Source organism: Dasypus novemcinctus, chromosome 21 (genome assembly GCF_030445035.2).
Source record: "Dasypus novemcinctus isolate mDasNov1 chromosome 21, mDasNov1.1.hap2, whole genome shotgun sequence".
Taxonomy (NCBI): domain Eukaryota; kingdom Metazoa; phylum Chordata; class Mammalia; order Cingulata; family Dasypodidae; genus Dasypus; species Dasypus novemcinctus.
This window is the reverse complement of record NC_080693.1, coordinates 81287896-81313217: the sequence shown is the minus strand read 5'-3', so window position 1 is coordinate 81313217 and position 25322 is coordinate 81287896. Positions and strand designations below refer to the sequence as shown.

General features: G+C 58.3%; 1 protein-coding gene across 1 annotated transcript in view; it reads right to left on the bottom strand.

Annotated features, from left to right (window-relative positions):
• Positions 1-25322, bottom strand: part of MGAT5B (alpha-1,6-mannosylglycoprotein 6-beta-N-acetylglucosaminyltransferase B) — a 64018-nt gene that overhangs the window by 25802 nt on the left and 12894 nt on the right. The window contains exons 4-8 of the mRNA XM_058284791.2: positions 12485-12600; positions 11827-11900; positions 10746-10916; positions 9849-10013; positions 9083-9252 (exon numbers count right to left, since the gene is read on the bottom strand). Coding sequence (XP_058140774.1) covers positions 9083-9252; positions 9849-10013; positions 10746-10916; positions 11827-11900; positions 12485-12600 — 696 coding nt within the window. The remainder of the gene's footprint in view (positions 1-9082; positions 9253-9848; positions 10014-10745; positions 10917-11826; positions 11901-12484; positions 12601-25322) is intronic.

The window sequence follows — 25322 nt, the reverse complement described above, 5'->3', positions numbered from 1 at the left end:
ACATCGCCAGCCCTCACCCCATGCCCTCTGAGGGTCGGGCTAAAGGAGAACCTGCAGGAGAATCCAAAAGCAGACTGGGGCACATTCTGGCCACTCTTTAGCCAAAGCCAAAACAAAGCATGGGCCAGAGGGTTCCCAAAGGGAAACCAGGAAGCTATATTTTCCCCACACTGGGCGGCCTACTTTGGGAGGTTTTCCAAAGCTGACACTTCCTTCTCCAGAGTTCCTTCCTGGTAAGCAATCTCACTGCTAAAAATAGGGCTGCGGCTCCCAGGAGAGCTGGACGAAGCCAGACTAATTCCTCTCGTTCTCCAGGTGCCCACGGTGCCGCCTGCCACGCAGAGGAGGGAACCAGCGCCACCCTCCAGCTACTCTCTGGCTCCCTCGCAAACAGACCTTGATTTACATCATAATGCCGGGAAAAGCTAAGCACAGATAAAAGTCTTTTTGTACTTTCAGTACACAAGGACAGGGATTTTCAGCCCTTGTGGCCGCAGGCAGAATTACCCAAGAGTTATGAAAACTGATGCCCAGGAAACAATCCCAAATCCATACACGTCTGAGCGGATGAACAGAAGGCAGTGCAGCCATACAACGGACCAGTATTTGGTCATAAGAAGGGTAAAGGCCCGTACCATGCAAAATAAAACATGGATGAACCTCGAAAAGAGGACATTAAGCGAAGCAAGGCCATCACAAAAGTCCACATAGTGTGTCATTCCATCACATGAAATTCCAGAATAGGGAACTCTATAGAGACAGAAAGTAAATTAGCAGTTGCCCAGGGCTTTGCGGTGGCTAAAGGGTATGGGGCTTCTTTTTGAGACCCTGAAAATGTTCTCAAATTGACAGTGGTGATACTTGTACAACTCTGAACACTAAAAACCATTGACTTGCACACTTTAAATGGGTGAATTGCACCGTACATGAATTGTATCTCAACAAAGCTGTTAAAAAAATCCTGATGCCAAGGGTTGACCCCTAGAGGTGTTGATCATCCTGCTCTGGGGTGGGGCCTGGGCATCGGGACTTTTGTTTAATTCCTCGAGTGAGTTTCCCATACCAGGGGCTCTTGCTATTCTGTCCAGTTCCATGAAACCTCATTGAGAACGAACGTGCTCTCCCTCTGGGGAGAGGACAGAGAGCTGGGAAAGACCCAGCTCGGCTTCCTTCCCCACCAGAACCACCCCATGGAATGTGGGTGGTCTGGAAAGCCAGCTCTAGAGCCCCGGGTCTGAGCAGCAAGGGCCCCTGGGTCCCCTCGGACGGCTGAGGCACACTCCCAGGAAAACGCTCCCCTTCACCAAAGCCCCTCTAGGATTTGAGGGCAAGTTGGAAGGAGTGCCAGGGGTGATCCGTTCCATCCCATGCCTCTGTGCCAACTTCACCAGGAGGGAAAAAGTCCCAGACCAGCCCTGGCACCAGTTGTGGATCCACCTTCCACTGTCACAGGGACCAATGGTTCAAGCTGTTGGCCTACTGTCCGTCCTCTCCTCCAGCCACCATTTGACCACATCTTCTCAGGCTTTGTTCTTGGTGGAGAGAGAACGGCGGGTCCCCACCTCCCCTGGGACTTGGAGATGTACCGATCCTGCCTCCTCAAGCTCCTTCAAGCGCATTCAGAGGCCGAGCCTTCTCCTTACTTCTCACCCAACACCCCCAAGTCCTCCCCATCCCACTCAGGTTGCACGGACGCTTCACGACAGCGTCGTGGCCTTGCTAAATGGCTCTTCCTCAGAGGGGCCTCTCCAGCTCTCCAGCCCCAACGCGAACCAGCCAGAGCTGGGAAGGGTGGCTCAGGTGGCCACTCTGAGTCCACCACTGCACCAGGGAAGTCTTGTTCCCTGGCCTATGTGAAGACGTGTTGGGAACCTTTATCTGTAAGAACAGAATCCCACTCGCTCTAGCTCAAGTGCGATGAGAGGGTGGCTCTTGCAAGGAGACACTTCTCCTGGAATCTGAGGAAAGATGGAGGGCAGGGACCAGAGCAGCCCCTGGCCCTGGCGGCAGAGATCCACGACCTCCTCCTGGCATCGGGCTGTGCTGCAGGACCCTGCTGGGCAAGCCGCACCTGCACCTGCTTCTCCTTCTTGTCCCCTTACCAGCTATCTAGGTCTTCAGCCTTCCAAATCCAAATGCCAGAGGGAAAGGTTCTCACCAGCACCAGCACGCCCCCTACAGCTCTAAGGCTTTGGATGTCTCCAATCAGAGGTTCATGTTAGGCAGGAAATTATAACGCTGCCTTGGACTGCAAGGGAGGAGATGGGGAAAGGAGAGGGGAAAGGAGGCAGAGTTTTTATTATAAATTAATCATTTTGCTCTTGTGTCTCCTCTTGGAACAGATGGGAGGGGAAAGAGCCACTGTTCACCAAGAGTCAAGCAGATGCCAGATGCTGCTCTTTCTTCCCTTTTTTCTAACCTATATACTTTATATATTATAAAATATTTCAAGCATCCAGAAAATTATAGAATAGAATGTAATGATATAATGAACACTGGTGCTTGAGCTCCCACTTTCCAGCCTCGTCAAATCGTAAACTTTGCCCTCCTTGGTTTGGCTCGTCTCTATTTTTGAAGGACCAACACATGACAGATATAGTTGGAGCCAGTGGAGTGTCTCAGGCTTGTCCGCTCTCCTCATATCTCCCGCCCCCTCCACCTCCCTCCTCGCTTCCAGCAGATGCTCTCCCCTCCCACGTCAAAGATCATCTAGAAACCAGCCATTGTGAATGCCCCCGTCCCCTGCCCCCAAACCAACTGCCCCATCTGCACTCCCCCTGCATACTGTTCTCCACCCTCCTCCCCTGTCGAACGTCCCTCTTCCTGGGACCATCTCCTTGGGCTTCTTGGGGACCTTCACCCTCCATCCTCGCCATCCATGATGCCCTCCTCCTCCTGTATCTTCCATCCCCCCTGTCCCTGGTTCCAGCATTTACACGTTTAAAACCCTTCCATCCTGGAAGCCAAACAAGTGTATCTGCCTACAAATCTACTACCCCCCGCGCCTGCCTCTTTCTCTCCTCTCCCCTCCTGACAAACTCCTTAGAGAAGCACCTACCCTCACTATCACTATTTCCCCTCCAGTGGGCCCCAGATCTCCACCCACCAAATTGCTGGCTTTCCCATCCTCACGACTCAATCAAAACGGCTCTTTCTAGAGCCAAGGATGGCTTCTGTGTGGCCAAATTCCTTGGAAATTTTTCAGTCCCCTTCTTACTTGACTTTTTATGAGCATTTGACATCATTGGCCACACCCTCCTTCTAGAAGCGTCTTCTTCACTGACATCCATGACTCCACACCTTCTGGTTTTCCATTAACTTCCCAGCCCACTCCTTCTGTATCTGCTCTGCCAGCACCTCTTTCTCCAAAAGCCTTTGCACTCAAGCCTTTTTTCCTATCACCCTTTGTTCAATTACTAGGGGTTGCCAAGAGTCTGTGTCTACCCCACCCCACCCCTGAGCTCAGCTGCCTCCTCTCCGTAGCCTCGTGGGTGCCTCAAACTCAACATGCCAAATCCAAATGCAAGCTCTTCCCCTTGTGTTCCCCACCCCCAAATCCTGTGCTTTTCTCTTTTTCTCCCCTCAGAGAGTGGCAGCACATCAACCCAGTGGCTGGTTTGGGCTAGCTAGATTGGGTCAATCAGAACTAGTTCAGGTTGGTTCTGGTCAGTCTGAACTGGATTGAAGCACTTGGGTCCAGTATGAGTTGATCCAGGCCACTGTGAGCAGACCACAGCCAGATGTGAAGGGTTCAACAAGGCTGAACTTCAGCTGGCTCCTGACGGGGTTTACCTGGGCGCCATTCGGTTGAGCTGGGGCTGAGCGAGACGAATGAAATGTGGTCCCTGCCTTCACCGTTCTCTGCAGACGCTCCCTGGCATTCCCCTTGAACGACCATCTCCAGACTGGAAGACTGATTTCCATTCCGGCCATATGCTTGACAGCCAAGCGTTTCCCCTCCTAGACCTCCTTATTTTTAAGCATTTGCCTTTCAAGCATTCATCATTTGCCAGTTAAGTCAACTAATTTTCTACTAAACCCAATTTCACTCATGGATGGAGGAAGAGCTCAGTAATTTTTCCACATGCCATGTACTATTAATGGTGCTTGAAATTATGCAAATAAAATTGATGAGCACAGCCAATTCTGGGCAACAGGAAGGGAAAAGCTTAACTTTAAAATGCCCACTGTAGAGCTGGCACTCAAGAGGATATCTCAAGATGCAGCCAATAGGGGATTTGGCTCCGCATCGCCTTCCCATCACGCACGGCAGGACGCCGGCGGGGAATGGCTGGCAGCGCCTTCTTACAGCCTTGTCACAGACTGTGTTCCTCCTACACGCCACCTCTCCAGCCCCGGAAACATCTTGCAGCAGCAAATCCAGATGTGAATTCCACGCACTGCCCCAATCACCACTCCAGTGAGCTGGTTCATTAAAACACCAAAACATGAGTGGCTGAGAAAAGCCAGCTCATCCGTCCAGCCTCACTGCTTAGTTAGTGGCCAAGACATCTGCTGCAAACATCTGTGAATGAACTTCAACAAATGTACAAGCAGCATCTTTGTCCCGCCGCCTTCCCCGGGCAGGACATTTTGTCAGCCAAGGGAGATGTCTTTATCGCAGAAGCCAAGCCCGGCACTCAGAATTCAGATCACCTTCACATCCCGTTGACCTATTTTCAAATTACCCTCGTTCAGCTCCCGGGTAATGGCTCCCCGAGGCTGGGAGCTGAGACCCCTGGGTGGTCCTGATGCCTCCTGCCGGGCTCGAGGCAACGCCGGGTGGGTATTTAACAGTCCCTCTGCCCAGGACCCCATTGCAGGAGGAAACGGTTGCCACGGCAGGATGGGCCTCAAACCCATCACCCGTCCCTCGACGTTGCTGCTCAAGAGCCCTGCTTGACAAAAGAAGAGGGAAGAAAGGTGCATCTACGAAAGAGGTGGCCCAAAATGTATCCCAGGCCAGCAGATTCCCACCTGGTGCCTAAGAGGGCCACCTCCAAGAGGGGCCTCCTTGGCCCCCCCTCCACTCAGTCCCCACACCTGCAGCCTGCCACCACGCGTCACCTGGGTGCTTTTGAGTACGCAAACAAGGGCTCAGGAGAAATCCTTATACTCTTTCTATGAACCTTCATGCCAAGGAAAGGGCCCTTAGCCTCTACCGCAGTCCTAATCCCACCCCTCAGGACCTGTACTGGGGACACAGAGGACAGCACTTCTGGCCAAGCCCTGCAGGTGATTTCACACATTCTGCAAGGTGCCTCCCCCACAGCTATCAGCCACTGGGAAGGCACCCCCCACCCCCAACTCTTCCACAGCCCAGCTCTGCTGTGCCTTAGAATCACCTGGGGAGCTGTACTGGCTTGGTGCTTGGGCCCCACCCCTGATGAGTTAAATCAGAGACCCCAAGGGTGGCGCCAAGCATTGGTAAGCTGCGAAGGCTCCTCAAAGACCCCTGCAGCCAACGTTGAGAAACCGCCCCATGACAGTATCCCCCCCCAAGCGGGTGCTGTTAATTTTGTAGACAAAGCTATAGTATGTCTCCTGGGGAAGGCGGTTTTCTTTACATATTTTTTTATTCTTTCAGTTGTTCCAAAGTTGAATCTGGTAACAGATTCGGAAAGCACCTGCCTAAGAATACTCCCAGAGGTGGCTGAGCTGTTTACACAATTCTGCCTGTCTGAGCAGGACCGTTTGCTGAAAGAACACCCCGCAGGGGACGAGGGCCGGAGCTGGCAGGGCACAGCGCCGGGCTGCCCATCTGATGAACTACAAATCAGAGATGGGGCGAGACCTCTCCCTGGACCCTCGGCTTTGGGGAATGTCAGACCCGCGGGAGTCTGGCAGGAGGAGAAGCCATGGTGGGAGGGCACTGCTTCCCTGGGTGTATGGGTGTGTGCATGAGTGTGTGCACTGTGTGGGTGTGAGTACGCATGTGTATACAGTGTGTGTGCACGTGTGTCCACAAGCTTGAACAGGAGCATGCACATGCATTTGTGTCCTTGTGCGTGTGTGTGCATGGTGGGTCTGTTGTATGTGTTTGTGTACGTGCACATGTATGATGGTGGGGCACACGTATGTGTGCATGTGAGTGTGTGTGATGAAAGAGGTGGTGGCAGGGGAGCATTTGCAGATCCTGGAACTTTTCACCAGGGCCTTGCTTCCAGAACCTCCCAGCACACTGACCCCCATCCTCACTGCACTGGCCCGGTCAGGGGAAAGGCCCTGGACCGCAGGCCAGGCCCAGGGGAGAGGCAGAGGAAAAGTAGGTGCGTGGGGCAGTTGAGGACTCAGGGTGAAGGTCAAGAGATAGGAGGGACCCCGGCAGAGACTGGGCAGCCAAGCAGTTGGGTCAAATTCCCTCTCTTGAGGAGTGTTTCAAATCCCTGCTCCTCCCTCAGGAGAATGTCATGCTGAGCTGTCGTGAAGGCGGGGGAGATGTCTCCCCAACACTAAGGGAGCAGTAAAAGGGCAGTTCTCACCTCTCTGGGCCCAGGGTCAAAAAGACTCGAGCTAAATCTTGTTCGATAACCTTGACTTCTAATCTGGAGGGCTAACCCGAGTTCTCTGTGCAGAGGGAGCAGGGGTGGGCTCTGCAGTGGCTGCACAAAGTGCGCAAAATGCCAGAGGGGCCAGCATGAGGGACGTGCTGGTCACTCCTCTCCACACTGGGCAACTGTCTGTGGGTTCAGCGCCGGCACGCAGGGACAGCTCCCAGCCCGGTTCCTTACCCCAAAGGCCATTGGCGGAGGCAGAGGTGCTTTTCCAAGGTGGCCTGGGATCCACTGCTCCCCACTTGGGGCACATTCCCAATGCCGCCTCGAGCGTACATCCCCTTCTAGTTCCTTCACCTTCCTCCCCTTCAAAGTGGACCCACCCCCTTTCCTTTCTGGGGCTACGGGCAACAGGTGTATGGACTTAAAGAATGACTCCGGTGGCATGAATTGCAGGATCCTTAAGACCACAAGGACAAAAACCTTCAAACCACTGGGTCCTTTGGAGGCCTCACCTCATAACCCAGACACAGACTCCCACCGTTCAACACAGCTGGGGCCTCCCAGGGTCACGGGGACTCCACCTGCATTCCTGGCAGGCCCTGGGCTGCAGGGCAGACCTGCAGAAGCCAAGGGGCCGCCCCAAACCAAGGCTGGGCGACCTCCCCCATCACCGTCCTCCTCTCTCCAACACCCAAGAACCAACACACCATCAAGCATGCAGGTGGCCCCGGAGGGGAGTCAGACTTCAGCCTGAAAATCACCTGAGAAGGAGTTAATCAGCTGATGGAGAAAAGTGGATTCACAGGCAAACAACTCTGGGGCTTTCCTTTGTTATGCCCTGGGGTGAAGTCGTAACAATCTCATCAGAACAGCAATGAAAAGGAGGAATAGAAATCCACCAAGTGCAAAATCCCTAACCACAAAGACAAAGATTGATAACTTTGATTACATGAAAATTAAAGACTCCCGTTCATCAAAAATGCCGTAAAGAAACTAACAAGACCAGCCACAAACTAGGAAAAGATATTTTTAACACATATAACTCACAACGGATTTCCACCCATAATACATAAAGAAATTTTTATAGCCCAATAAAGAAAAGATAAACAACCCAACAAAGAAGTGGGCAAATGACACAAATGGGTATTTCATAAAGAAGAAAGAATGGCAAATAAACACAGGCCAGGATGCTGAGCTTCTTTAGTTACCAGGGAAATGCAAGTTCAGGCCATCACAAGCTATCGTGGTGCCGTTCCACACTCCCAATTCAGAAGTCTGGGACACTTCTTAATGCGAATTAGGAATCAGTGTGTTCACTTTGGAAAACAACTTGGCATTATCTAACAGAGTTGAATTTTCACACACCCAAAGGCCCAACGACAGCACACTTATTGCACACCTAAGTCTATACTCAAGACAAAGTTTTACACAGGTATACCAGGTGACCCATTCAAGAACGTCCACTCATTGTTCAAAATAATTTTTAAATACAGGAAAACGTGGGGCATAATTATGGAATATACACACGATGGCACATTATACAGCATTGGAAATGAATGAATTGGCAATAACACAGATGGGTGTTGGAAACCTAACATTGAAAGAAAAAAACAAGTCATGGAAGGACCACATACATTAGGATACCATTTTTATCAAGGTCAAAAACAAAACTTACATAACCATATGTTGTTTATGGATATAAGAATATGGGGAAAATATTAAAAAAAAAAAAAAAAGCAAGGGAATGACAAACACAAACCCAGGTTACAGAGTTGCAGGATGGGAGGCTGAGGCATAGGCATGGCGGGTGGAGGGATGTCCAGGTAAATTCCAGGCTCCTGTTTATATTCGCCTTAATTTGGATTTGGAATCAGGGGAAATCAAGTATTTTTGGGCTTCACAACAAGTTACATTTATTTTTATGTATTAAATACCATACAGTAAATATTAATAAATAGAAGAGAAATCCTTAAGCACTTCTACATCCCACCGATGTGGTATTTAAAAACAAGCCCAATGCACACCACACACACACATGCACACACTCCTTTGTACTTCAGTGGGCCCATCCTCCCCAGAGCGCCCAGGGGTCTCTAACCACCAGTCTCCCACCTCCTGGATAGCCAAGCAGGCGGGAAGGGAGGGGCATCCCTCGCCGCCCCCCCCCCCAGGTCTTCCTGGTCCCCAGCTCCCAGCTCCAGCAGTGAAGCCTCAAGGCTGCAGCGACCACCCCCCCGGGAAGGCAGGCCAAGGGGACCCCAGCTGCAGGACGTGGCCCAATCCCACAAGCCAGTATTCGGCAGTTACTGAGCACAAACACAGGGGACCCCGTGGGCCCAGAGATGGAGCTGGAGCCCCGTCTAACCAGCACTTTGTGAAAAACAGCACTTTGGGGTGCAGGCTTCCTCCCTGTACCCCAGATATGAACGAGGCGGTGGGGGAGGCAGGCCGAGCAGGCGGGGGGAGGTTAGGAACCTCAGGGTGCCGCGCCAGGGAGCCTGCAGGCAGTGTGGGTCCGGGGACCTGCAGGGGAGCAGGGGCTCCGGGGATGGGCGCCCCGCGTCCCCCGTCCTCGCTGCACTCACCTCTGCAGCTCCTTCAGGGAGACGGTGACGTGGAGCCCGTGGCCCAGGACGTACAGGGCGGTGAGGATGTCAGCCCACTGCACCATCTCCCCCAGGGGCCCGCCCTTGAGCACACGCGGGCTGAACACGTCCCCGGACTCCTCCGTCAGGAAGCCGATGTGGACGAGGATCTGGGGGGGACACGGTGGTCAGCAGGGACCAGCAGAGGCGGGACGGGCGGGGGCAGGGCCCAGGGGCCAGGGTGAGCGGCCAGGCTCTGGGGACACACACAGCCATGGCTCTGCTCCAGCGCTTTGGTCCCAATTAGGAGAGGTAGGTAACAAGGGACACAGACGAGAGAGGATGTCTCGAAATGGTCAGGACTCTCGAGGAAACCAACAGCGCGAGGTGACGGAACCCTGAGAAGCCTGGTTGGATGGACAAGGAACGAGCCAGCGGACCTTCCCAGAGTGGGCCACTTCTAGTCCCACGCTCCAGGCCACGGCTGTGGCTTCACTGCTTCATGAGAACAAGACGCAGGCAGGATGCAGCGCACTGGGGGGCTTGCCACTCTGCCCCCAACCTCAAGCAACGTTCCTGGGTTGGGGGCAGATGGCAAGGAACACCTTCACCTGTTCCTCCCCTGGCTTCCCCATGTCTCTCTCTGGCTCAAATTTGCATCCATTCGAGAAAAGTCTTGGGGCGCCTCCCACATGCCCCCAGGAAGTCAGGACACAGAGCACGCGCTCAGCGCAGCAACCAGACGGCAGGGAGACGGCAGCGGTACCTGCTTCTGGTCCCTCCGCACAGCCCCCAGCTTCTGCTCCAGACGCTGCGCGGCCAGGGCCCACTGCGCGGTCAGCCGCTTGGCGCGCTTCTTCATGAAGGTCAGCGACTCCTTCCCACCGCCCATCAGCTCCAGCAGGTGGGACAGGTTGCTCCGAAAAGCTGCCTGGAGGGAGTCCAGCGCCTGAAGACCCTGAGCCCCCAGGCCCACTGCCACACACCCCCCAGCCCAGGGGACAGGGGCTGGCCAGCCTCTCAGCCCCCTTCCCACGAAGCAGGGTCCTGCTCCAGCCGCCTCCTGCCCTTCCGAAGGGGCTCAGCAGCCCCCCAAGTCAGGGGCCCGGCTCTCACTCCCCCAGCCATCAAGCTCCAGCCAAGTTCACCAGACAGGACCCCCATCAGGCCCCTGTCCTCAGCCCCCTGGGGCGGGGGTCAGTTGTGACAGTCCCCAGGGGTCCCAGCTGGCACAGTGGAGGCAGGGGCAGAGGTCAGGCCAAGGCACGCCGGCCAGGAGCTGCCCGCCAGCAGCGCCTGAGGAACCAGCGGTCTGGAGCCCCTCAACGCAAAGCCTCCGTTTCGTCCCTGCTACCCCCGATCACAGAAGGCCGTCTGGGGGATCTGAGCACAAAGCGTCTGGGGCACAGGAAGTCCTCGGCAAATGACAGCTGTCGTGACCACCACGATTCCAGGCCACCCAGGGGGGACCTCCTGGGCCCCAGCCTGCCCCTCGGTGGGCCCAGCACTGCAGCGTCTCCCAGCAGGGGGACTGGCTACCCGCTCAGCAGGGAGCAGGCACCTGGAACAGGAACCACCTCACCTGCCAGGGGCTGAGGGTGCCTCCTGCTGACCCCAAGGACGTCCACAACCCCCCACCGGCCCCCCCGCCTCCCGGGCCTACCTGGACTTTGGGGAGGGGCTTGGGGGCAGCCTGGGTGGCCGTCTGGTTCCTCCAGGGCAGTGGGGGACAGAACCACTCGACCTCGCTGAGGTAGATGAGGAAGGAGCACTCGGTGCCGTCCACCCCGAAGAAGGCGTAGCAGGGGTCGGAGGTCCAGCGGGCGCGCATCCACTGCAGGGAGGCCAGGCCTGGGCCGGGGGCCAGCACCAGCCCCACCCAGCTCCTCGGCGGGCTCCCCTACACGCAGCACCCTGGGGACCCCGGGGTCCCCCAGGGCAGGCTCTCTGGGGCCCGCCCTAAAGACGCAACAAGGGACCGGAGCAGAGAGAAGACACTGAACTGGGAAGCCAGCCCCAGGTCCTGGCACTCTGCCCTGATCACTGAGGACCCCAGAGAAGGCAGGGCAGGACCGCCCCCCACCCCCGGGCCCAGAGACCCTCAAGGAGCAAGGCCAGCTCAGGACTCAGAAGGGCCAGGCTCTGGGGCACACAGCCGGGAGGGGCAGCAGTGCAGGGCCCCGCTCCATCTCCCCCTTCCTTTGCTCACTGCCACCCCGTTACCTGGGGGAGGGATTTGGCTGGAGACCAAGGTCAAGGAGAAGCAAGGGCTGGGGCCAGGGCAGGGCATGGGCAAGGCCCACCCCAGTGACCCCCAGGTGGCCACCAAGCAAGGGGAGCTGCTGTGCAGACAAGAGCCAGAGGCGGGCCCGGGGGGGCGGGAGAGGGTGACCGGGGGCCGCTCCTTTTGTGACCGTGCAGGAATGGGGCTGGCGGTGGCGACACATGCACACTCGCAGCTCATCCTCTGTAGGAAAGTAACGAAAAGCCCCGAGTGCTGCGTCATCCTGGGGGATCTGAGTCAGTGGGCTGGGCAGGGGCCTCTAGCAGAGAGGTCATTTCCCGATGTCTGGCTTGCCAGCTTGTGCCAGCTTGTGCCAGGGCTCGGGGCTGGGCAGCGAGGCCATAGCTCCCCGACATCCCCCCGGGGGCAGACCTGGTGCCAGCCCGGGCCGTGGCGCTGCAGAGGGGCCAGCTCTCCTCATCGCCCTCCACCCACCCCGCCCCTCTGCCCCAGGCCTCACCTCCACCTTCCCTGAGCAGTCGGGGAACTTGGGGTCACTGGGCGCCTCGCACTGGTCCCGCCGGCCTTCGGACACTGGAGGGAGAGATGAGCGACTCGCTGGGGACGTGAGTCCAGGGGAGGTACCGGGGGGGAGAGGGTGAGAACAGGTGGTCAGGGAGAGGGGAGGGGGCAGGGACCCCACGACCCTCGGCCCAAGCCCCGCAGCCCCCAGGACACCCCCAGGCCTGGGCCACCTCCCAACCTGGGAGGCGGGGCCCCCGCTGCCCCTGCCTCCACCCTCCTCAGGGCTCAGAAGCAGTGGGGGGTTGGCTTTGGGCCGTGGACTGGTTCCCCGAATGGCCGGCTCCATGCACCCACCCAAACGTACCTCTAATGTTTCCTAAGGGGGACAGAGGTAGGGCCTGCAGCCCCCAGCCCCCTGCTCCCCACACCAGGGTCCCCAGGGGCCGAGATGCCAGGGACCTCCCGCTAGTCTCAGCAGCCTCCAGCGGGGCTGGGGGGAGCTGAACCCCGAGTCACCCCTGAAAGCCTGACCTGGGTCCCCAAAAGCCAGGCCAGCAGGCGTGGGGAGGGCAGGCGCGTCCTGCTGGGCCCACCCTGGGCCAGCTCGCCCTCCGGTCTCCCCCGGGGCACAGGGGTCCCCGCCCGGCACGCACCCCTGCTGTGCAGGAGCAGGCTGTGGCGGAGGATCTGGTCCACCTTCACGGCGATGTCGGAGACGTTCTGGGCAATGGCCTGGATTCGCTCCATGAGGCTGGCCCCAGGGGGCGACCTGGGACGGGAGGGGGCCGAGGCTGAGCCGCCAGCAGGCCCGGTGCCGCCAGCCGCCCCACCCCTACCAGCCCAGGGAAGGCAGAGCCCCGAGGGCGCAGTGCTGCCTGCCAGGCCCTGGCCCGGCCTCCGGCAGGGGGCGGTGCCCCCAAGGCCCAGCCGCCGCCCACCTCGCCCAGGCCCCGGCCTTCCTGGGCCCTCCGGGCACGGCGGCCCTTCTCCTGGCACCGGCCAGCTGCCCGGGGCCATTCCTCCAGGTCCTCCCCGCGGGGCTGTGTCAGGCCCAATAAATTCCAGCCAGGGCAGCCGGGGACGGGCACCTGTTAGAACTCGAGGCAGGCGGCGGGTCCCGAGGAAGAATCCCTCCAGGGTCTCCGACGCGCCACCACCCGCCGGTACCAGCGGTGCCCTCGTTTGGGGGCATTTGTTTCCTGACGTTGATCACGATTCAGCTCCAAGCGCAGTTTACTGGGCAGCGGGCGCGGCGCGCATCTCGTCGCAAACCCACCCGTGCGCCTCTCGCTGCGCGCGCCAGGGCCCTCTCCGCGGCGCCTGCTTCTTGACACGGTCACACCGTCTCCTCCGTGCTGGCGTCCGGCTCGGCGGGCCGGGGGACGCTCTCTACAGGGCGCGGGGCCTTGACCGCCGCCCGCAGTGGGAATTATGGGAAGAGGGACCTCTCCAGCCCGGGCTCCTCGCGGGTTCACAGCCCCCACCCGCCCTCTTCTTCCAGGCTGGGTGTCCTGCCCGCCAGGGACGGCGCGGGCACCCCTCGCTGCCCCCTGCTCTCTGGGCTGCTCTGACCCCCACTCCCACTTTCTCTAAGGAGAGGAGCCCCCCAAGGAGGGTGCGCAGCGGGAAGGGGGCAGGCGGGTGGGGGCCAAGAGAGGAGGATGGCAGGAAGGGGGAGACGAACCCCCCCACCACACACATGTACACCACACGCACACACCACACACATACCACACACACCACACACACCACACACATGTACCCCACATACCACACTCACACCACATACACCACACACACGCACACCACACACATGTACCCACACACGCATGTACCCCACACACGCATGTATACCACACATGTACACCGCACAACACACATGTACATCACACCACACATGTACACCACACGCATACCACGCACCACGCGCATGTGCCCCACACACATGTATGCCTCACACCACATACACCACACACGTACACCACACACACCCCACACACCCCGCGCATGTACATCACACGCATGCACCACACAACACACATGTGCATCACACCACACATGTACACCGCATGCACACACCACGCGCGTGTGCGCCACATGCACACATATACCACACACCACGCACATGTACACCACATGCACACACGTATACCACACACATCACACACAAATACATCGCACACACCAATATACACCACACACATACACCGCACAACACACATGTACATCACACACCACACACATATACACCACATACACACACGTATACCACACACACCACACATAGATACCACACACAAATACATCACATACACCACATACACACCACACGCATACTTCACACAAACACATCACACACACGTATATCACATATACACACGAATACCACACACACCACACATACACACCACAGACATACACCACACACATACAAACATCACACACGTACATCACACACCACACAGATAAACCACAGGCATATATCACACATATACCATACATGCATACACCACACACATATCATACATACAGCACACACACCGTACATAGATACCACACACATACACCACACACATACATCACACACACACCACATACACACACACACACCACACATGTACATACACAAAACCCAGTCAATTCTCCCCCTCTTTGACTCAATGCCTGTATTAGTCAGCCAAAGGCGTGCTGATGCAAAATACCAGAAATTGGTTTGTTTTTATAAAGGGTATTTATTTGGGGTAGGAGCTTACAGATACCAGGCCATGAAGCATAAGTTACTTCCCTCACCAAAGTCTATTTTCACGTGTTGGGGTAAGATGGCTGCCGACGTCTGCCAGGGTTCAGGCTTCCTGGGTTCCTCCCTTCCAGGGCTTGTTTCTCTCCAGACTCAGGGATGCTCTCTTCTGCGGCCTGCTTCTCTTTCCTCTGTGTGCTTACTTCCCGGGGCTCCAGCTCAAGACTCCAAACTCCAACATCAAAAAAACTCCAACATCAAAAACTCCAACTCTGACCTTTGCCATGTCTTTTATCTGTGACACGGTGGGTGGACACTCAACATCTTACTGACGTGGCCCAATCAAAGCCTTAATCATTATTCATTCAAGTAAAAGTGGAACCTCTGAATCCAATACACTCTCATGTGCCCAGAGGAAAAGACCAGTTTACAAACATAATCCAGCATTTCTTTTTGGAATTCATCAGTAATATCAGACTGCTACAGTGCCTAATGCCAAATTTGGGGCAAACAAACAAAAAACCCTAATGGAAAATGGCAGAACCTTCTATGAGGTTATCGAGAAGAACAAGAAGAGACGGAAAGGACACGGGCTCCTTCTGCCAAGTCGGCAGGCAGCGGGCAGGAGGGCTGCTTCTCGCAGGCCTCAGCGCTTCCCAGCAAGCGGCCATGGGGGAGAGAACGGGCAGCCCTGCTTCCACCTGGCAGATACTCCAGGACCAGGCGGCCCACCCACTGGGCCCACCCAGGGGTGTCTAGCCTCTCAGTGCCTCGGGGCGCTCCTTTTAAAGGGAGAGGCTACTGCAACGTCCCAGAGCTGGGGGGACCAAAAAGGCATGGCAGGAAAGCGCTCAGAGCAGTGGGGCCGGCGAGACGTGAGCGTTGCCTCTTTGTGGGTGACACTGCGGCAGCAGGGACCTGGGTAAGGAAGGGTTCCACAGCCCTTCTACCATTCGTACCCCCTATGGGGGCTCCTGGGTAATTTTTCCTCCTTGGCCTCCCCGTGAAAGGCTGACATCACACACATCCTGCGTGTGTAGATATTACAAACCACTGTAACAGCTAAGTTTTTTTCCCTGACAACTAATTTTTGCCTCTTTGGGATGTGTGGTTCAACCAGAGAAAGGACGCGACGACTTTATTTGGAACTCATCCTGGCTCTGAAGTGAGTTCCAAATAAAGGTTGTGGAATTGCTTTCCCGGCCAACCCACGGGGAGAGAAGTCCACTCCCCGCCCGCAGTGGACGTTTGAGACAGGCGAGGCGGCCCTCGTGCAGAGGCCGGGTCAGGCAGGACCAGCAAGGGCAGCCGACCCAAGGTTTGGGTGGGGGAGGCCTGGCACCCAGACAGACCTCCAACCAGAGACCCCAGAGCACAAACAGCCTCTGTCGGGGGCCCGTGGGGGCCCTGCCAGACCATCGGCGTCTGTAGGGAACCCCTCCCCGTGCCCACCCACCTGGAGGTGCCTCTCTCTGCTTTGCATGCACCCCTGCAGGAGCCAGAACGCTTTCCTGTGGTCCCCTCCACCTGGGGGTACGGTAGGGTGTGGACGGGCTGAACCCCACCGCGGAGCAGTGAGTCCCCGAGGACAGGGGCGCAGCTTCCCAAGGCAGAGCCTGCCCCCGGCCCAGGACGGGCCACGTGCCCAGGGGCTCCATCACTATCCCGGGGTGAAGAGTGCCCCCCAAAACTCACATGGGCTCAGAACCTCAGACTATGACCTTATTTGGAAATAGGGTCTTTGCAGATACCGTGAGTTAGTGTGAGATGAGGTCGTACTGGGCCCCAGGGACCACGTGGAGAAAGAGGGAGAAGGCCGTGGGAAGAGGGAGTGGCGCGTCTTCCAGCCGCGGGACGCCAGGACGGCCGCCGCCCCGAGCTGCACGAGGCCAGCGAGGACGCCCCCCTACTGTCAGACGGCGCTAGGGCCTGCCCATGCCTGATTTCAGACTCGTGGCCACCAGGACCTGGGAAGAACAAATTTCCGTGGTTTTTAAGCCACTCTGCAGCCAGGGGAAACTAATACAACCACCATTTGCAAAATTGAGGGAAAACGGGTTTTAATCTGTCCCAGAAGCAGAGTCCACTTGGCTCGGCCACCTCTGCTGGAGGGGAGTGCTTGTCTCCAATCGTCTTCCTCTTGCCGCTGCTCTCCCGAGGTACAGAGCAACCAGGGATGTCCTTGACTTTCGGGCTCTGGGTTAGTGACTTGCACATATTCAGTGATTTAGTGGAAAGAGTCACGGCCTTAGATTCAGAAGCCCTGGATTCAAATCCTGCTCCATTTGACAGCTGTGACCTTGGGCAAGTTCCCTAACCTCTCTGACTCAAGCATCAGCACCTCTAAAATCTAAAAAATTTCAAATAACTTGCAGAATTATTGGGAGGACTGGACAAATGCAAAGTGCCCAGCAGACAGCAGGTGTTAAATAAAGGCTCGATACGCTTTCATTCCCTACTTACAGCAGTTGCCCCGTTCCCAAGAAGAAGAAACATAAACCCAACTTCAGGGCAAAACACTTTCTTTTTTCAGCGGATTCAGCAATTCTCATATGATAAGCATTTTTGCATAAAACATATCGCCAGCACGGGCTTTAAATAGTGCAGATGGCATCTGTCTCATTTAACAAGTTCAACTTGTTCAAAACAGAACTACTTGGCATCACTATTATTACACTGGACTTAGCATTTGCACAGCACTTTCTATTTTCAAATAATACATGATTAGGCTTCTCTCTCCCTGAGAAGCTTTTTAAGAAATGACAATTAAAGTAGATGCCACGAGGCTCAAACCACAGCCCATCCAAAGCCTGGAAATGTCTAAGAGGAAAAGCAACAGAGGGGACGGGCCGGGGAGACGGTGCCCAGCTCCTCCACCGGCCGCGCCCCGGGCAACCCGCACGCAACGTCCCGCGGCGCGTGGTACTGTTGTGGGCCCACGGAAATGTTTTCCTTCCATCTAAAATCAGAAACAAAATTAATTCGTAGGCCAGAAAATGTTTTAACATGTAATGGTGATAGAGTAATCTTTCTACCAATACTGTCCTAAAATAGTTTTTCATGTTTTTGATGGAAGAAGGAGATCGCGAGCTCTTAAGGTGGCAGGGCTTATCCCTGTTCAGGGACAGGAAAATGTCCTGCTAATGGTAAGATCATAAAAAGCCAACAGGTACTGAGTACTCACGTGCCAAGCTCTCGATGTACATTATCAATGAATTCTCACAACCTTATCACTCCCTTTAGGGCCCCCCCCCCCCCCGCCCCGGTCATGTACAGACAAGGAAACCAAAGCACAGCAAGGCTGAGTAACTCGCTCAGAGTCACACAGCTAGGAAGTGGGAAACTCAGATTTCCACGATGCAGCCAGGTTCCAAAGCCCACCCTGCCCAGGACATGGTGGCCACGTGCCCAGAGAAGGGATCCCCAGCCCTTTGTTCTCGGAAGGGATGCAGCCTGGAGCAACGGACTGCTGGACTCATAAACCTTGCGGCTCAGCTGGATTTCATGGGGGGGTGGGTGGGATCCATTTCCCAGCCCCCACCTCCTGGCACAAATGAGGTGCGAGGCAGGCAGGGAACTTCCACCCACGTGGAGGGCACCCATGCCTCAGGGTGGTCCAACTACACTGAGGCTGTGACTGAGCAAAAGGCCAGGCCTCCCTGGTCTGGGCAGGGACATCTCTGGGGACGGGACCCAGGCTCTTTCTCGTGGGAGAACAACCGACACCCCCGTAGCAGGTGGCGAAGGCTGAGCCTCCTCCGGCAGAAGGGGTGTCCCCGGCAATATCACCCTACCTAGCCTGGAGGGCCCGCTCCCAGGGCCTAAGCCTGACCTCTGCCCAGCTGGGCAGGGGGCGTCCCAGGACGCGGGCTCGGCCTTTCTCCCACCGCACAATGCACCCTAGTCTCCCCCCAACTGGCATGAACGACCAAGAGCCTTCCATCCTCCTCCTCGCGGCACGTTGTCACGTCTCTCCTTTCTTAACTGTGGGGCTTGCGTTTTAGAGAGGCCGGTGTCAGCCCAGAAGGGCTGGGGGTGGGCGGGTTCTGGCGGGCGGCGTGCACGAACGCGGGGCAGACGAGGGCTGGGGGAGGCGGGCGAGGGGAGGTGGGAGATGGCAGGGCAGGGGCAGGGGGAGGCGTGCTCCTTCTGCACACATGGACTGCACGCGCCTGCTCAGCCCGGGCTCGGGGCCCGGGGAGTCAGACAGAGCAAAGGCAGGTTGCACCCCGACTTTGTCCCGAGTGGGGGCAACAGAGAGAAGGGGAAGGGTTTTGGGGGACGCTCAGGCACCACCACTGGGGCTCACTACACCCACGTGCCGACGGGGATGGAGCCCCACATGGGTGCCCGAGGACCCAAGTTCTGTGCACAGTCTGGGATTTCCTGCGCAGGCCTGGGCTGCCCACACCGGCACATTCCGAAGTCCTGAGAGATGAGCCCCAAGCCCCCAGCTCCTGCCGGGTAAGTGTCGTGTACGCCTGGGGCCTGGGGCCAGCCGGTCTACAATAGGAAGGGATTTGAGGTGGGGCCTTGAGTTTGACCTCTGGAGGGGCTGGAGGCAGAGGCTAGCCACGCCGCGTGACCAGCCCCCAATCAGAACCCTGGACGCCGAGGCTCGGGGGGGCTCCCGGGCTGGCCCCCGCGTCGTCACACAGCGTTGCGGGGAGAACTACGCGCTGTCCACGGGTCTCGCCTGGGAAAGGACAACAGCAAATCTGTGCCTCGTCTGTCCTGGCCCCCCCACCCCACGCCTCTTCCCTTTGGAGAGTTCGCTGTAATAAGTTGTCACCCTGAAATACAGGCGTCGCTGAGGTCCGCAAGTCCTCGGACTAGAGCACGGTCTTGGGGGGCCCCGAGCGCCCGGTCCCGGCGCCCTGCCTCTGGAACCCCGCCAGGGTCAGCCCAAGGTCACCTCTCCTCGCCACCCAGCGGCGGCCGGTCCCCCACTCACCCGGCTCGGGTGGGGTTGGTGGCAGGAGGCGCCAAAGCTGCGCTCTGCCCTCGGGAGAGGTGGGGTCAGGACCCCGCAGCAGCCCCTGCACGCAGTGCCCAGCAGCCTCCCAGGCTGCTCATCCTCAGGCCCCTCGAGACGCACCCCAGTACTGGGCACCCACTTCCTCGCACCCTCCCGAGCCTGCCTCGCCGGGGTGGGGCGGGGCCGGGAGCCAAGTTGCCCCACAGCACCTGCCCCACCGGCAGAGAGGGGCCCGCAGAGCTCCACACCCTCCCCCCACTCCCCAGGGGAGCGATGTCCCCCCCCACCTGCCCGGGGGCTCTCTGCGCCACCTGCCAAGGGCCCTAGGGGCAAGGTCAAGCTTGGACTCCGGCCAAGTTCCCCAGGAAGCTGCACGCTCCTGCTCTCGGCACCCCGAGCTCGCCTCTTTCCCGTACAGTGGGGTGGGGGAGCAGCACCCACAGCTAGGCTACCCCACCCTCCTCGAGGGCGTGCCCTGTCCCCTCCACCACCCGGGGCCAGCCAGGGGCCCAGGCCCCCACGTCCCTTCCCTTCGGCTCAGTCCCGAGGCTCGTCCGGCCCCCAGCCCCCCGAGTTAACGTTCCAGCCCTCTTGTCTCCAGGACGCCCCGGGAAGGAGCTTTAATTTCCCTCTTCTCCCATGATTCATGAGGGCTGCATTCAGTAACCGGGGTATGGCTCCCCGGCTGCGCGGCCTGCTCGCAGGGAGCCGCTGTGTTAGGAAACCGATGGCTCGCCTTTGCAAAGGCCCCGGGTGCCCGCAGACCATCGCGACGCGGCGCGACGGGCAGGGGCGCCAGCGAGCGGCGGGGCCCCGTGCCTCTCCCACCACACGGCACCTGGGAAGCCCCCCTGGGGCCCGCCTCAGCCCCTCCTCACCCCATCCAGAGCCCCCATCGATGCTGTGCGGGCCCCAAGCCGGTGACCGCGGGCCTGCCCCCGCCCAGGGAGGACGGCGGGTGTCCGACCTCCCACAACGAGAAAACGAAGAAGCTGTTAGTAAGGACGGAGCTGGGCCGGCTGTGGCAGGGGGAAGGGGTCTCTGCAACGGAGCACAGCCGGGGGGGTGAAGCTGGCTGGGGGGACCCCAGCAGGCTCGAGACCCGGGAGCCCGCCCTCTTCCCATGGCCCCCGCCCCACAGCCCGGCCGCCTCTGGCCCCGGGGGGCCGGATGGACTTCCCTCGGCCGCACCGGCACCCACAGAGCTGCCTTGATGACCACGGCCCACCAGTAACAGCCTCGTGTAGCTCCCGGGGGACCCCATCCCGCCCCCTCAGCGCCTTCAGCCACCACCCGCCCTCCTGAAGGCTCGGCCTTAGCCCTCCCCTGCGGGCCTCCCTGAGGCTCTGGAGCAAGACAAGCCCCCCCGCCGTGGCATGTCCCCCCACCCAGGGGCACCTCTGGAGCTTCCCTGGTGCCAATCCCGGCACAGGGGCCGAGAGAATAGGACAGGGCCTCTGAAACGGAGCGGGAAGTTGATTCAGCAGGAGAAGCGTCCCGGGCCTCCCCTCGCGTTCACACAGACCTGGGGGACTCCCCACAACCCCCCCATCGCCGCCAGCACGTGGAGACAGGCCAGAAAGTTTAGAGAAACACCCTTGAGTTTTTAAAGGAAGCTTTTTTTGAAATTTGGAAACCACCTCATCTCATTACCCAAAGATGACAATTTTGATGTATCTCGGCCATCTCTTCTGCGCCGTTATTTTATTTTTGTTGAATTTTAGGCAGTTGAAAACCCAGCTCTATTTACGACGCTATAATCTGCCTGCATATTTTCACTTAACATGAAAATCCCAGCATCTCCCCCAGCGATGTGCTTTTCAATGGCCGCACGAGGCCCCACAAGGGGAGGCGCGGGGTCCACCCGGACGCCGAGGACAAGGCGGACGCCCACAGCGCTCCTGATCGCCTTCCACGCTAACGTTCTCCTCCTGAAATGGGAGCCCAGGGAGCCCCGACCGAGGCGAAGGCAGGGCCCTGGTTTCGCCTCTCGGCCGAGCGGCCTCTGCCTCCCCATCCACACTCGGACGCTGCGGGACGCAGGGTGGCAGTACCTGCGGATTCCCACCTAGCCGAGCTGCCAGCGGACGGACCCAGGGCGGAGGCCACCCTGCCGGAAAGACTCTGTGTCCCTGACGCCACACGACCGGGCAGATGACAGCTCCAGAGGTGTGCGCTCGATGGAACACCCGAGGGGGTCCCAGCGCCCCTCCTCTCCCTCCCACCCCCCTCACGCCCTCACTTTCTCCTCCCACAAGTGCCTGGGGAGCACAAGGACACCCCAATGGCTATCTTGGTGCCGGGGAAACAGAAGGCAAGCATAGCCCTGCCCCCCGGAGCTCACCTTCCAGCACAGGAGACAGACCGTCAGCAAGTAAAGAATCACAACATGTGGGAGGCGGGGATGAGGAAGGGGCGATGGGGAGGCCAGGAGAGTGGGGTCCAGTTTTAAGGAGGCCACCTCATACTGACGGGGACAGCTGAGCAGAAATCAGAAGAGGAAGGAGAAAAGCACGCAGCGATCTGGGGAAACAGTGTCCCAGCTGGAGGAATGGCCAGTGCAAAGGTCCTGAGGCCCAGGGCTGAAGGAGGGCCCGGCTGGGGGCGAGGGAGCTAGTGGGAAGGTGGTGGGGGAGACGTGCAAGAGCTAACGGCAGGTTGGCCCCCAGCACCCAGAGGACTCGGGCTCTTTCATGGCAGATGGGGACCCTCGGGGAGCAGGGGTGGGACCCGACTGGTTATGGGTGGGGAACGATGGGAGGGGCCGGGGGCAGCAGTGGGGCGGTGAGAAGAGGGGATTCTGGGCGTGCCTGGAGTGTGGGCAGACAGAATTTGCCGATGGACTAGATGTGGGCGTGAGAGAGAGACACGGGTCAAGGGAGATGCTAAGGTCCAGGGTGTGAGCTGGAAATGACGGGGCTGATGTGGAGATGGGGGGGGGGCGTGGGAGAAGCGGGCCGCGCTGACACACCGTGTCCGAGGGGTTTCTTGGACATCCAGGTAGGTGGGCAGGTGGACATTTGAGAGCGGAGCCCAGGGCAGCAGCCCCCCAGGAGGCATGAATTGGGGAGCCAACAGCCTGTGGGTGATGTCAGCCACCAGAGTCCGGGGTTCGCGCCCACCCCCCCCTCACTCACCCGCCCTCCAGCCGCAGGGCTGACGGGGCCGCCCCCTCTTCCGTGAGGCCTCTGCGAGCCAGCCCCCAGCTGCCAGGTCTCCCCTTTCTCCCCGCATCTTGGAGTGGGGCAGGGAGATGACTCTCCTGCAAAGGGCCAGGAGCAGGGCCAAGGCGGCCTCCCTCCGCAGGAGCTCCCGCTAACACACAGGTGGGGAAACCGAGGCTGCGTGGTCGCAAGGCCAGTCAGCAGCCAGGATGCGGCGCAGGGCTGGGCACGGCGGGCCGGTGACGCGCCTCCGAACGCTGACCCGGTTCTAACCACTCTCGGGCTGCGCAGGGGATGGGGGGGCGGCTTCCCCTCCCGACGGACGGGCGTGTGAACCGTCCGAGGACAGACCTCCAGCTGTCCCCTTTGGGTCCCCTCCACCCGCTGCCGAAACCCCAGCCCCACCTGCTCACAGGAGGCAGTCAGCAAACCCGCCACTTGTGTGATGTATTAACTTTAAAAAAAGATAGTTAAAAAATAAAATTAAGGAAAGCGGCTGTGGCTCAATCAGCTGGGCTCCCGTCCACCATACGGGAGGCCCTGGGTTCGTGTCCCGGGGCCTCCTTGTGAAGGAGATCTGGCCTGTGCCCACAGAGAGCTGGCAGCCCATGCCCGCAGACAGCTGGCACAGCAAGATGACGCAACAAAGGGAGACACGCAGACACAGAAGAACACGCGGCAGATGGACACAGAGAGACAGCAAGCAAGCCGCAAGGGGGTGATACATTTAAAAAATAAAAATTAATTAATTATTTTAATTAAATTTGAAAAATAAAAACAAAATAAAAAAACAAACAAAACGTAAAGAAAGAGGAAAAAAACCCTGCCACAACACAATACACACAGCCTCCCATTTCCATCATCTCCGCAAGTGAAGTCCTATGGAAAACTGAAGGAGTATGACTGTTTGACTTTAGGATACATAACATGATGTCATCTGCTTTCCTAATTATGTTTTCCCAGGCAAAAAAAAATAAAGGCACATTTGCTTTCCCCCCGAGGAAGGGCTTCTGCCCAGAAACCTGCAGAAGGACGGGGAGACCGTGGTGGCAGGGGAAAGGTTCTTTCTTTTAGGCTACAGGTAATTTCAAAGCAGAGAATCCACGCACAGCTAACAGAATTTGCTAGAAGCACAGGTAACACAGACTTTGCTAGAAACACCTGAGCAGCTCCAGGCCTGCTGGGCTGAGGGCGTTGGGGGAGGCGCAGGGAGGCGAGAACACAGAGCGCCCTGGACACACCCACCTTCCAGCTCCCTGAACCCAGAAGCAACAGTGGTGCCCTAGACATTCACGGCCCCGCCTGCGGGCGCGATTGGTGCCGCTGGTCACGATGGACGGACGGTCCATCGCAGGTGGAGCTGGGAGGGGCGCGTGCCCCCCACACCCCCACGCGCTCCTTCCCCTGGAGGAGATGAAGGTGGGGGTACACGCCAGGATGGGAAGAAGCCAGAGTTCCCTGCAGGTGCCGCAGTGGCACGGCCAGTCCCCGGAGTCCACCCTCGGCTCAGCGCGGCTGAATCGCCGCTGCCCGCGGCCGGAGGCTCAGCAGGGGCCGGCAGGGGCCTCGGCCTGGTCCCGGGAGGGACCTGCAGCCCAGGCAGGCAGCAGCCAAATGGGGCAGATCGCAGCGGATGGGCCTGACGGGCAGGGGCTGGGTCAGAGGAGGTGCCCCCGTGCACCCTGAAGTCTCCTGGCCCAGAGGGAGCTCCAGGGACCCCAGCCCCTTTGCCTGTCTCCAGTCTCTAGCCCTGGCCTCTCTGCTTCCCCTCCTCCACCTTGCTAATCTATTTTTCACACCATAGTCAGATGGCTCTTAAAAATAATTACAGGGAAACGGACTTTGGCCCAGTGATTAGGGCGTCCGTCTACCATATGGGAGGTCCGCGGTTCAAACCCCGGGCCTCCTTGACCCGTGTGGAGCTGGCCATGCGCAGCGCTGATGCGCGCAAGGAGTGCCCTGCCACGCAAGGGTGTCCCCCGCGTAGGGGAGCCCCACGCGCAAGGAGTGCACCCATAAGGAGAGCCGCCCAGCGCGAAGGAGGGAGCAGCCTGCCCAGGAATGGCGCCGCCCACACTTCCCGTGCCGCTGACGACAACAGAAGCAGACAAAGAAACAAGACGCAGCAAATAGACACCAAGAACAGACAACCAGGGGAGGGGGGGGAATTAAATAAATAAATAAATCTTAAAAAAAAATAATAATAATAATTACAATAAACCAGATCCTACCACTCCCTGGCTTAAACCCCTCCAGCGACTTCTCAGGATTCCTAGAACAGAATCGAAGCATTACTCACCGTGGCCGGCAAAGCCTGACATAACCTGGCCCTGTGGCCCTCCGGCCCTCGCCACGCTCCACGCTGCTGGCCTCCGGAGTGGGGCTTCCCCCCAGCACACCAAGCTGGGGTCCCACCCCAGGGCCTTTGCACTTGCCGCTCTCAAGTCCTCTATTCCCAGCTCATCATGGGGCCGGCGCCTTCCCTTCCCTCAGAGTCAGGCTCAAATACTACCCGCTCAGAAGGTCCTCCCAGGCCTTTGAAGAGCCCGTTTGCTAGTCACCCACTCCCTGCGAGAGGGAGCGCGCGCCATGCGACCTCACAGACAGTGTCA